Source organism: Cylas formicarius, unplaced genomic scaffold (genome assembly GCF_029955315.1).
Source record: "Cylas formicarius isolate icCylForm1 unplaced genomic scaffold, icCylForm1.1 PGA_scaffold_7__23_contigs__length_41026272, whole genome shotgun sequence".
Lineage (NCBI taxonomy): Eukaryota > Metazoa > Arthropoda > Insecta > Coleoptera > Brentidae > Cylas > Cylas formicarius.
In genome coordinates, this window is record NW_026844352.1 from 5,853,650 (window position 1) to 5,867,344 (window position 13,695).

A 13,695-nucleotide genomic window follows, 5' to 3' on the forward strand; every position below is an offset into this window, starting at 1 on the left:
TTCCTACAGATGGTCTGTGCTCATTTATGTAGTGATTGGATTATTCCTCGTTTGATTTCGGGTATTGGCCTATATGTGTAGAGGTAAAGTCTGTTCATAGATATAAGAAAGTGACTAACTGATACGAATTAACGAAAGACCCGGGCAAGTTGTAAGAATGAAATATGGCCGAATAGGTCCGCACTTCGCTTAGAATTTAATATATAGTAAACAATATTTATTTATTTATGTATAAATAAAATTGCAAATTATTTTTATTACCTACTTAAATTACTTAAAATTATTCACATAATATATCAGTATCACTATGGCTATCATCGCCTGTTGTAATTATTATTTGTTCTATATTATTTGCAATATGGATATACTATTGTTCTGCTTTTTCTATGTTTAAAAAAATTTGCCCAACTTTGTGGAGGGATGTTAAAATCTTCAGTTTCTATAAGATTAAGGACATTGGGGTTAACACGGGGAAAAAATTGTTACGAAGAATGGCAGATTTCGGTTGGTGCCAAACACGTTCAATGGGATTAAATATACAGTGGTAAGGTGGAAGCCTTACAACTGTATGCCCTTGATTTTTTGCATAATTATCACAGACGTATTCCTTTTGAAGGTTCAAGCTTTGTAGAACCTGAAATAATTGTTTTCTGGTATAATCTTCGTGAAAATAAATGTAGTTTTGGATTGTTTCTTTTGTGTCACATGAAGAAGGGGCTTTAGTCAATTGTCTACTGCGATAACTTGCATTGTCCATTACAATTACGCTACTAGGGGGAATGTTTGAAACTAGTTCGTTTTTAAACCAACTTTCAAATAAATCAGCGGTGGTGTGTTCATGGTAATCCAGAGAAGAATATTTCATATTTTTCGCAGACAGAGAAAGTCCATTTGGAATCCAACCATCTTTACAGCCAGCATGCAAAATAGTTATTCATTTACCTCTTTTTGATGGCGCGTTTGTTTTACACTTATCAGTTGAGTCAACAAAACCCTTTTCCGGGGTATCATAAGTGTCGAACCAGGTTTCATCCAAGTAAATAATTAGCCTTGGTTGTTCTCTGTAAATACTATTTTTTTCTATTCTAAAATTCTAAAAGATTCCATTAAAACTTGCCTTTTGTCAATTTTTTTAAATCTAAAACCCATGTGTTGAATACACTTCCATAAGGTAGTTCTGCCACATTTAACACCGGTTTCATCTTTTTTTAGCCTCCTAATTAAGATATCTAATGTAGGCACGCTTTGTTCCTAGTATAACTCGTAAATTTTGGGCCGTATTATATCTTGATCACTTTCATCTACATTCCAGAAAATGTCAGCATCGCTTCTTTTTTTCCTCGCTGAAATGGGATTATTCACAATTTTCCATACAGTTGATGTTGGAATTTTTGTCAATGTGACCGTTTCTTCTAAAGATGCTTGCTTGCTGGTAACACGTTCAATGAGAGTCAAAAAAACATTGTTGAGATACACTAGACTCGCACATATTTTGCATAATTCGCACACGATTCGACACACGCTATATATTACACACGAAATAGGAATGATTAGCAATAAACTTAAACTAAGTAGTGACCAAACCAAAGAATATTAAACACAGGTAGGTATAAAATTATTTTCTATTACGGACCACAATTTTACCTGATTTTAAATTCCGAAACTTTAGTTTTGATGACCACCCTTGGATAATCCCATTCAAAAGCAATTTCGTCACTTTCTTATATCTATGAACGGACCGTAGACGGAGGTATTAACTAACCAAGATAACGTGAATTCTATAGACGGAGTGATACCATTACTGTGATCCAGGAAATGTTCCAGCTCTTTGTCCCATGTAGGTGTTGTCGTCATATCTTAACCAACGCTTAGGTACTTAGGTAAGTTGTACTACCGGAGAAAGTGGTGATCTCATCTGCAAAAGTCTTTCAATACCAGTGTGGTTCTTTCTGATCATGTTGAATGTTCTTGAAGCTTTTTCCTAATAATTGCTAGGATTGCGTCCAAAGGTACGTTGGTATATAAACATTTTACATTGACGAAATAATCTTCCTGAATTGAGGGTGTTGCCTTCATTGTTTCAATAAAATAGGCAGAGTTGACCTATGGATCTTTGACAAGCCGCACTAGGCTCGAATATATATTGGAGTTTCTGAAAGTGCCGTCAGGGGGCGCAATTGCGATCGTGATTTTTATAAACTAAGACTAAAACTGCGACAAATTGCAAAACAATTAACTCGTGTGACCTTTTTTCATGCAATTATATTTCCCTTTTTTCTATGTTTGTAGCCTGTGAAATTTTAAACTAATCGCATGTAGGCTTGACTGAAATAACGCTAGAAAAGTTGGCAGCGGATAAAACTACACACATGTGTTAAGTAGAATTTAGTGAGGCTGGTCAGTTTCGTGCTGTTTGCGGCAAATATAAATCAGATCGATGTTTTTGGAATAGAAGATGTATTGTTCATTACTCTTTTGTTTGGTTAGGAACGTCATAAGCTTTAAGACAATGTGTTGCATATGGTTTTAACTGTAATTTCTTATTATATTTTGTATTGTTTGTTCTAACAAGCTAGTAACGAAATATCCATTTCTAAATTTTATTTATTAATAAAGCAATGTTATGAATATTTTCAAAAATTCTAATTATTTCCTTGATATTGAGTATTTTTTGTCACTACGTAGGGTACAAAATTTGCAGTAGTTTTTGGGAAATATGTACTGTCCGTCGACATAGATTGAATAACAATAACCAAAAATTACGTTATATAATAAACTTATTTTAATCTTATTTTAGACAATATAGTTATAATAATATTGTTAACAGTTATTAGTTTTTAATGAACTTATACATAAAACATTTTAAACATAATTCCTACATTCTTAATCTTAATCTAACTTTCATTTATAGAATGAATATCAACCACGATTCGAACGCTTAACTACAATAAAAAATACTCGCCAATTGCATTATTACAAACCATTGGAAATTTTTTCACTAGAATGCAGGCTCGTTTCAGAGGATGAAAAAGTATTCATTTCAAAAAAAATAAATAAAAATAAATGACTACAAATTTACAATTTAATTATTTAAGCTTGTTTGTTCTATTCAGTATGTTATGATTGTTAATATTGTCAAAAAAAAATTATTAATAATAATTATAATAAAATAACATAAATAGTAATAAAATTTGTTTTATAATAATATTTTGTATTATTATTCTAAATTATCACTGATAAAACCTTCAATGCAGTTCGAGACGCTCGGCAGCGCGGCGCTTCCACAGCGCTCGGCGCCCGGTCCGCTGTGGTAACTAAATTCATTTTGTTTAAACTAATGACGAGCAGTCAAATTTTTTTGATTTTTTTTTACCAAGAAATCAGCTAAATTTTCAAATGTTAACTTAAAAGTTAGTTAACAATACGAAAATAAACAAATAATTTTAAGTCGTTAATATATTCTTAAAGTATAGACATTTGACCAGGGATGCTGAAAAGTTCATAAATTTATCTCTTACGGTTGATTTTTAATCCATTTTTTAATTAAGAATGTTTAAAAATTTCATTATAAAAAAATGTTGTTAAAAACAAAATTTTTAAAAATCGTTTCAAGAATCAATTTTTCATCATAAGAACTTATAAAAAATATATATAGATTAATTTTTTATGATCAAGTGCTAAATGGGGGGTCCACTTGACGTGATCTTACTCAGATGCAATCAGTATTTTTGGAATTTACTTTTTTCTATGTATGGAATGTCAAAATTTATCAAAAACATTCATGTACATATAGGAAAATTAAAAATGTTAAGATATTTTCTGGTGAGGCCAAAAATCTTCCAAGTTTGGCTGGTATGCTTGATCTTAATTTTTTTTGTTGATTTAACTTTTTTTATTTTAATTAGGATTGATTTAATGTAGGTTTGTAATTTGATAAATTAGTTAATGTTTGGATTTGGCACTTACAGGTTTTTTAAATCTAGGTGTCTAGGTAAACCAGTCATTGAAATCGAAATAGTGAAATATATCGAAATTATTAAATTGTTAAAAAAAAATCGTTAATGTTTTGGTAACATGTTGGAAAACGTGCTCCTTGTTTTTTATAATACCACTTGTAAAGTAGTAAGTTGTATTTTTAATATTTGATATAAAAAAGTACCTAAAATTTTCATTATAAAAAAAATGTTGCTAAAATCAGAATTTTCAAAAATCATTTGAGGGATCAATGTTACATCATAATTACTTATAAAAAATATATATAGATTAATTTTTTATGGTCAAGTGATGAATAGGGGGTCCACTTGACGTGATCTTGCTCATCTGTTAATTCTACACCTTTCCTTGTAAATGCTTTAAAAATTACCCAATTCAATCAAATTTGAAACTTCTTAACAATTATGTGTGTGTGTTTGGGTGGGGGGGAGGCCATGATTCCTATAAGAAAATTACTTGTAATTGGATATTTCAGATGAGATGATCATGACCAGCAACGGTAGCATGCAACCAGAATGGCGATCCAACTATCGGGGAGACTACAGAGGATGCGTGAAGCCTGTCACTACCCGAGACTTAATAGCCTGGTCTTTTCAAGTGGCTAGGGGCATGGAGTACCTGGCCTCAAGAAGGGTAATAACCTATATAAAGCGCCCTATCGGTCACTACTAATTTAGATATAAATCCTCAAGGTACTACATGGCGATCTGGCTGCCAGGAACATCCTTCTGACGGATGACAATGTAGTGAAGATATGTGATTTCGGACTTGCGAAAACAATGTACAACGACAACAACTATAAAAAGAAAGGAAACGTAAGTTTGGTCACACATCTTCTAGATTCCCCTCAATTCAATCGTCCTGTTGACTTGTTCAGAGCTTCTACTCTGTATCATCTGTTTAAATAGGGACAGCTATAGGTTTTCCATTATCACCAGTCATCAGAAATATATTTATGGAAAATTTTCAGAAGAAAGCCCTCAACATCTAACATATGTTTTACCATTATTCTTTTCTTCCCTCATTAATAGAAAATCAGATCTAACATAACAACTCTCTTATAAAGGGCGTAAAACTATCTCAGCCCGAGCCCCTAGGCTAAAAGAATATGACGAAACGTCGGTTTGCTTGATAGGCTTCGCTGGTGTCAGTCTTGTCAGAAGGCCACAAATGTTTGATTAAAGTCCATTGTTGCCAAGTTATATACAATTTACCCGTTATTTTGCTTTTTCAAAACTTCTGGATTCTTCCTTCGTCGGTTTTTGTTGAGTCGAATTTGATAACGTTTCGTCAATGAGCCTGTTTGATTCTTCAGAGCTTGACTGAGAGGAAACCAGAAGTTTTGTATAAAGAATTACAGTAGCCTGTGGTAGAAAATTTGTACGTTGCTGCTGATATGCAACACAGTAAAAAAAAAACTTGTACATTGTTTTTCCATTGGTGTCTATGGGTATTTGCCTCTACTTTTTTTCGTATGATGAGAATATTTGAGGTTTTTGGTAAATATCTGTAAAACAATTGAGAATTTTAATACACCCGTAACACCAAGATATGCTGTAATTAAATTCTGCACCAAATAATGAAATAAAATACAGGGCGTGCCATTTGAAAATACTATGAAAATCTGTTAACACCCTGTATAAACTAAGAAAAACCTGTTTATTGTCGGAGTATTATTAGACCTCTAGCAAAACTGTTCACAATGTTTAGCAAAACGATCTTTTTTTATTCATTGGTTCCGAAATATGCCAAAAAATACAAGGTGCATCATTTCAAACATATTTATTTTATGACTTCGCTCTCTGAAAAAAGTAGCACGAACATTGATATTTCAAATGGCACACCATGTATGTTATTATGATTATTTTTGAATAATACACCACCTGTTTTTAGTAGTTAAAGGGCCCTTCAATTAATTTTTTTGTACAAACTATGCCACAATCCGATCTTCCCTGCTTTGCACGGCCGTCAAATAGACGCGTGACTGTAACGCACCTAATCGATAAAAATGGCGTGAGATCGGGCGATCTTGCTGGCCAATTCTACAGTCCCAAACGTCGAAACCAATGGTCATTGAATAATTCGTATAATTCTTGTGATAAGAAGGTGACTAACTGATACGAATTAAGGAAAGACCCGGGCAAGCTGTAAGAATGAAATATGGCCGAACAGGTCCGCCTTAAAACTGTATGCCCTAGATTTTTTGCATAATTATCACAGACGTATTCCTTTTGTAGGTTCAAGCTTTGTAGAACCTCAATTAATTGCTTTTTTGATATAATCTTCGTGAAAATAAATGTCGTTATTATACATGTAGTTTTCGGTTGTTGCTTTCAAATAAATCAGCGGTGGTGTCTTCATGGTAATCCAGAGAAGAATCTTTAATATTTTTCGCAGACAGAGAAAGTCCATTTGGAATCCAACCATCTTTAGAGCCAGCATGCAAAATAGTTATTCTTTTACCTCTTCTCCATGGCACGTTTGTTTACACTTATCAGTTAAGTCAAACCAACCCTTTTCCGGGGTATCATAAGTGTCGCACCAGGTTTCATCCAAGTAAATAATTGGCCTTTGTTGTTCTCTGTAAATCCTAATTTTTTCTAGATATTCCAGTCGCCATTTCCGAATTCTAAAAGATTCCATTTTGTCAATTTTTTAAAATCTAGAACCCTTGTGTTGAATACACTTCCATAAGGTAGTTCTGCCACATTTAACACCGGTTTCATCTTTTTCAAGCCTAATGTAGGCACGCTTTGTTCCTCTTATTACTGGTAAATTTTCCGCCGTATTATATCTTGATCGCTTTCATCTACACTAGAGAAAATGTCAGCATCGCTTCTTTTTTTCCTAGCTGAAATGGGATTATTCACAATTTTCCATACAGTTGATGTTGGAATTTTTGTCAATGTGGCCGTTTCTTCTCAAGATGCTTGCTTGCTGGCACCACGTTCAATGAGAGTTAAATAAACATTGGTTTTAACCTCCTTAGTCTCAGTGGAATAGTGTTTTCTACATTTAGGCGGAAGCATCTCCTGAGATACACTAGACTCGCACATATTTCGCATAATTCGCACACTATTCAACACGCGTTGTATTACACACGAAATAAGAATGATTACTAATAAACTTAAACTAAGTAGTATACCAAACCAGAGAATATTAAACACAGGTAGGTATAAAATTATTTTCTATTACGGACCACAATTTTACCTGACTTTAAATTCCGAAACTTTAGCATTGTTCCATTGTATGTTAATGACCACCCTTGGATAATCCCATTCAAAAGCAATTGGTCACTTTCATATATCTATGAACAGACCATACCTCTTCAGTGCAGTGAGCTGGTGGTCCATTTATTGGTATCAAGGGGTCTGAAGTTTCGAAAGGCTGAATCATTTACTACTGTTCCTAATATTTGAAGGTATTTTGCCGTAAAAATAAAAAAGAATGCACTATATATGTATAATTTTTGTATCTAGTAGGCTAATCATTAGTTTTATATAACGTAGAATTAATTTCGATTTTATGGAATTCTGTTCGAAACCTCCCTAAGGTACGTTCGAATTTTTCTGTTGGCTTCAGTGCCGTAGTAATAAAAATTTTACCGAAGTTATAGGAGATAGGTATAGGAAAGTATTATTCAAAAACGGTCATAAAGTATTAGAAATAATACACGTAACACAACTCAACAATAGAACTAACCAAAAGTAACGTTTTACGAAAAGGCTAGGGTGGTGTCTGCATTCACCTATTACATTTCGATAACACCCTGTATGTGGGATTAATTATTCAGGGTTATTTATGTTTCCCAATAGGGTCCGGTTCCGGTGAAGTGGATGGCTGTCGAATCTATCACGGACCGGGTTTTCTCCACCCAGTCGGACATCTGGTCCTTCGGTATCGTGCTATGGGAGTTGTTCTCGCTAGGTAAAACCCCATATCCCGGTATGGAGGCGAACGAGAGGCTGTACAACAGACTCGTCGAAGGTTACAGGATGGAATCTCCCGAGTACGCCCCCAAAGAGGTGTACGTATATATTTCACCCTCACGTTTACGTAACGTAAACCTCAGCCCGTAACCTTGCAGTTACGAGATGATGTTGGACTGTTGGCAGTCCAAACCTTTAGCGAGACCTTCGTTCACCAAATTGGTGGAGAAAATCGGCTGTCTCCTCGAGGACAGCGTGCGGAAGCATTACGTGGATTTGAACGACCCTTACTTGGCGATCAACACTCAGAAGTTCGAAGAGAACGACTACTTAGCGATGCTGAGCCCTCCTTCTTTCGATGTTTTGTCGACCCCGCCCCCTCATTACGCCAATGAGAGTGTCGTGGGCGTGGCCAAAACAGCAAACCGATCCCAGACCGACTCAGTGGCCGATGGGTACTTGTTTATGGGCGGGAACACGATATTTAGTCCCAGAGTGAACGACGACTCAGTGTTTGATTTCAACTTGAGCAGGAGAAAAAACACGAACGAGCTGGAAAGAGGTAGGGTGATGTCCGCAAATGGAGATCATAAAAATTGGAAACTTTTCCTTCCCATTATGCGTAGTTAGAATTAAATACACATATTTTTACTGTTTTCGCCAAAATACTTATTAACACAACATTGCTTTATTGACGAAACCTGAAACTTAAAAGCGGAAATTTCTAGAATCTAATAGAATTTTTTGCCCATAAACGACGTACCCTCTATATAATTCCTGGATCTCCTTAGCTTCTTGGTATGCGAATTTTGCCAATGGAGTAACTAGTTTTCAAGAAAATACTTGCTTTCTGAAACCATGCAGTACGTGCTAATAGCAAATGACTTCATCGCGTCTAGATTGAGGGCGAGAAATGGTGATTTCCATTTTCATTTCATTTTCAAATATCCCAAACAGCGTATGTGATAGACGAAAACGGTAAATACAAAAATCGTAGCTCTCGATGTGGGCTATATAACACTGTTCAAACCAATTGGTCATATTTTTCATGAATTTTGATTTACGGCTAATAATGTAATAGCGAAAAGAACGATTTTCAGAGTCAATAATAAAAAACCCTGTATATAATGGAAGAAATGCCTGAAATGAAAGTTATGGTCCCGGATCTCCCGCATTTCCCGGTTCACAAATTTTACCGATAGGGTTAATAGTTTTCGGGAAAATATTTTTTTTCTGAAAGACAAAATATACAAAAAAAAATGTTTAAAATTTAAAAAAAAATACTTTGCAAAATTAGAGTAAGTCCTTTTTCAGATGAAATACAAGTGTGGCCTTCTACCCTTCTGCCATATTTGAAGACGATACCTGCAAATTTGACACACCTGTGAATTTTTGAATATAGCACTTAATATCTTGAACACCCTGTACAACAGGTGAAAACCATAAATACAAAGGTTTATGCTGTTTATGCGGGCTATGCCGCCATGTAAAATGAACTGACATTCGAAGTACAGTCTTTCCGTTATAGTCAATTTTCCATAATAGGGGGACCCATTTTTCAGTTTTTTTGAAATTGCGGCGCACCCTGTACTTTTTTGAAAAATTTCTAAGAATAAAATTTTATGCAGCCGAATTTTCTGCGTCTTCTCGTTCACTTGGGAAGCTTGCTTTTCAATATTCTTACGTTTGATATTTTAAAGCGGCTTTGAACATTCAGTAACAGCCTCATTCGCAGATGACTTGACTTGACTTAAAAATAGAAAATATAAAGCTTAAGAGATTTACTCAAGCTAAATGTTCAGGCATCATAGTGGACTCTGAGTTAATATTTGAAGCACACGTAGAAAATATTGTAAAAAAGGGCTCGAGAAATCTCGGTTTTGCATTACGTAACACCAAAGACTTTCGGAACCACAAATCAGTAATTCTAATTTATAATAGCGTCATCAAATCCATCTTGGAATCGCAAGTATGTCGAACCTTAATTTTAGATATAATACAGACAGACATTACTTTTCGTATGAAAATAATCTATAGTTTTGGGAGATTATCAGGTTTTATAAAAATTTGCAGTGAACGGGGCGGAAAGTAGACCCATGCTTCACTCTCAGAACGAGTCCGACACGGAACAAGGCTATTTAATTCCGGACGTACCCGCAAACAGCGTCTCCAATCCTAGTTACCATATGCTGCCTGTCAAATCGAGCAGTCCGTCGCCCCGGCAACGGGATTTGATTGGCGCGCCGGACAACTATGTCAACATGCCGCAGTGTAAATCTCTCGCGGACTATAAGGACAAAAACAAGGAGTCGGTGAGAGTCGACATACGCGACAACGGTGGTAACGTGCACTACGTCAACGTGCGGGGGGGAGTGGGGAACGATTGACGTTCGAGAATAATTATGAAAATGCCAAAATCATATAGCTTTAAATGACATAGCGTTGTGATTTCGACACGCGTTTTAATTGGGAAGATTGATTGAAGGATTGCCAACTCCAAAAAAGGGACATGTCACATTTTCAAAAAATTGTTCAGAAAAGGTAAAACACTTAACTTTTTAATTTTTAATTTGAAGCGTATTCTTCGGAATGCATTTTCTAAACGAACGAAAAATTTTGCATTCTGTTTGGTTTTTAATTGCTTGCCCGTCAAAATTGACAGATGGCGTAATCCCCTATCTGCAGTAAGATAAAACGAAAAGCATTTATTTTGACTTTTTACCGTCACATTTTCAAAAACTTGTTCAGAAAACGAAAAAAAACTAACTTTTTAATTTTCATTTTTTTTGTATCGTATTCTTCAGAATACTTTTTGTGAACGGACTAGAAATTTTACATTTACTGCAGTAAAATAAAACTAAAAGCATTTATTTTCAATTTTTACTGTCACATTTTCAAAAAATAGTTCAGAAAATGAAAAAACTAACTTTTTAATTTTCATTTTTTTGTAGCGTATTCTTCAGGATGCGTTTTGTAAACTGAATAGAAATTTTGCACTTTATTTGTTTGTTAATTGTTTGATCGTCCAAATTGACAGATGGAGGTATCCCCTTTTTGTAGTAAAATAAAACGAAAAGCATTTATTTTGACTTTTTACCATCACATTTTTAAAAAAAAGTTCAGAAAATGAAAAAAACTAACTTTTGCGTTTTGTAAACTGATTAGAAATTTTGTATTTTGTTTTTTTTTTAATGCTTGGCCGTCAAAATTAACGTATCCCATATTTTTATTTTGACTTTTCACTGTCATATTTTCAAAATTGTTTAAAAAACGAAATAACTTTTTAATTAATTTTCTTGCAGCGTATTCTTCAGAATACGTTTTATAAACCGTGAAGAAATTTTGTAAATAAATGAAGATGTCCCCTTTCTGCAGTTGGAAATTCAAATAACGTAACTTGTGGTACACATTGATGTGTAGATTTACTATTACATATTTATTTTTATACGAGGGGTGCCGAAAAGAACGGTATATTATAGGTATGTATATAATTTTTAATTGCAAGCAGATTTGACTATTTTCCACGTATTTAATATTTAATTTTCAATTTCAATTGTCACTCACAGGGTGATCAAGTAAAGTTAATATTTTGTTTAATGGTAAAATGGGCATTACTGGAGCTCTTAAAATAAACTTAGTGAATTTAATACAAATAAGCAAGGTAGAAGAAGCGTAGAGAAGGAATTTGGAGCCAGAATTTTATTTCCAGTATGAAGAAAATTTGACAGCAGTGCGATATTTAGATTTATTCAGAATACCATTCCCGAAATTAATTTGACTACAAGATGGCGCTCCGTATCATCGAAGTGCTGATGTCAGAGAATTTTTAAATGGAAATTTTAGACGATCGATTGGGCAAAATGACACCATCTGGCCACCAAGAGGAGCGTATTTAAGCCCACTAGACTTCTTTTTGTGGGGCACTTTAAAAGAGAGAAGTTTTTACATTACAAGTAATTATACAAAGACATAAATCGTTTGGAGGATATACATACCTCTTGCATCATTCAAAATGATGGACACGTGGAAAATATAATATAAAATCATTAATTTTCTTTTTAAAAATTAAATAATCTTAATTTAAAAGAAAAAACTTTATTTGAACGCCCTGTATATAACTGAGTGACAATTGAAGCGATACAAAGAAATTAAAGATCATTTAACCGGAACCAACAATATCCAAGGGTTGGGTAGCATACCCGATATTATTTCATTGTTCTCAGAAGTTTAATTTTAATCAAATTTAAATTTAAATTGAATAATATATTTTTTATAATTTAATATACATACAAATAATAAAATAATGTATATATTACAATGTATCATACTCGTATTTGCATTTTTCTCATTTTTGTATACAAAATTTCGAATTTTTCGACAAATCAAAAACATTCCTTATTTTATGCAATTTTGAACAGAAATAACATTAAAAGTATGACCGTCGTAATTAAACAAAATACAAAAGACGCCGTGCTGATAGTTCTAGCCTCAGTATATAAAAACACGAGAATATAATAAATATTCTTAATAATAAATAAATAAATAATAAAAGGATCTACTTTTTATGAAATGGTATGCAAGGCTCCGGATTGAAAAAAACTGTATTTTTTTGACACACCGTGTATATAAATAGTTATGTAATAGGAATATTTTAGCCCACAACTTTCTTAATAAACTTTTTTCTAAAATGTAAAATAAAAAAGTATAGTACAGATTTTTAAATGTACGATTTATCTCGCTAGACCGTGGTAATACAGAAATATATTTTCAACCCCCACATATGCACATGATGCACATGTATTTTGCTAAGTCTTCAGAACTTAAGTTTGAACTAATTTTTCTACGATTTTTTAAATGGACATGCGGACTTGAACGTAAAGGAGAAGTATGTTTTATATTCAACGTTCGTAATTATGTAAACTGGTATTATGAAGTACTTAATTCGGAAGTGAATTGTTTATGTTGATATGTATGATGATTTGCGTGCGTAACTATTAAGAAAAATGCTTGTTTTTGAAGAAAATGTGCCAACTTTTTACTCAATTTTTGTACAAATAGCCGCTTAATGTTTTTTTGAATATGTATATATTAATTAAATTTATAATTATGCCATATAGGTTTATTTTCTATTATAAACAGTTTCATATTTATAAAATAAATCCACAAAAATTTTATGTGTTGCTTTATTTAAAAAAAAAATACCATTTCAAATTGACAACCAGACCAGATCTACAATTGTGACTAAACCGGCTTAAACTACAAAATCCTGAACCCAAATACCTTACCTTCGAAAAAAAATTTAAAAAGTGCGACAAGTGCGAAATTTAAAATTTGATTTTTTGAAAATTTCGTACCGAAATGTGTTTTGTTACTAGACATTATCTACTCACGCAAGCAGGGGAAATAAAAGCAATGTTTTTTATTCTTACTGTAACCTCTCTCATCTAGCCCAAGGATCAGGGTTTACTGGAAAATTTAAAGGTATATTTTGGAAGAAGTAGATGAGGGTGTCGACCTCATTGAATGTGTAAAAAATAAATAAAAATGTTGTACATTGGATAGCTTCAGCTTGGTATCGTGTAGAAATATCCTGGAAAAATCTTAGTCCAAATTGGAGCAGTTGTGTAGAACGAAAAGAAAAGGTAACTGCCGCTGATGTTCTTGTTATCAAATGTCGGAAAGATTTTGTAACTAAAACAACAGTAGTACCAAACGCGTGCTGTTAAAATTATTATTTTTATTATTTTAAGACAGTAAAGTAAAAAATGGGATA

General features: G+C 33.4%; 1 protein-coding gene across 4 annotated transcripts in view; it reads left to right on the forward strand.

The window, feature by feature from the left end:
* The window catches only part of LOC132704564 (vascular endothelial growth factor receptor 1), a 78,857-nt gene extending 65,751 nt beyond the window's left edge, over positions 1-13,106 (forward strand). For all 4 annotated transcript variants that reach the window (XM_060674637.1, XM_060674635.1, XM_060674636.1 and 1 more), the window contains exons 21-25: positions 4,469-4,626; positions 4,686-4,808; positions 7,809-8,020; positions 8,081-8,484; positions 9,996-13,106. In XM_060674637.1, coding sequence (XP_060530620.1) covers positions 4,469-4,626; positions 4,686-4,808; positions 7,809-8,020; positions 8,081-8,484; positions 9,996-10,309 — 1,211 coding nt within the window. In that variant the 3' untranslated portion in view covers positions 10,310-13,106. The remainder of the gene's footprint in view (positions 1-4,468; positions 4,627-4,685; positions 4,809-7,808; positions 8,021-8,080; positions 8,485-9,995) is intronic.
* The last annotated feature ends 589 nt before the right edge of the window (positions 13,107-13,695 follow it).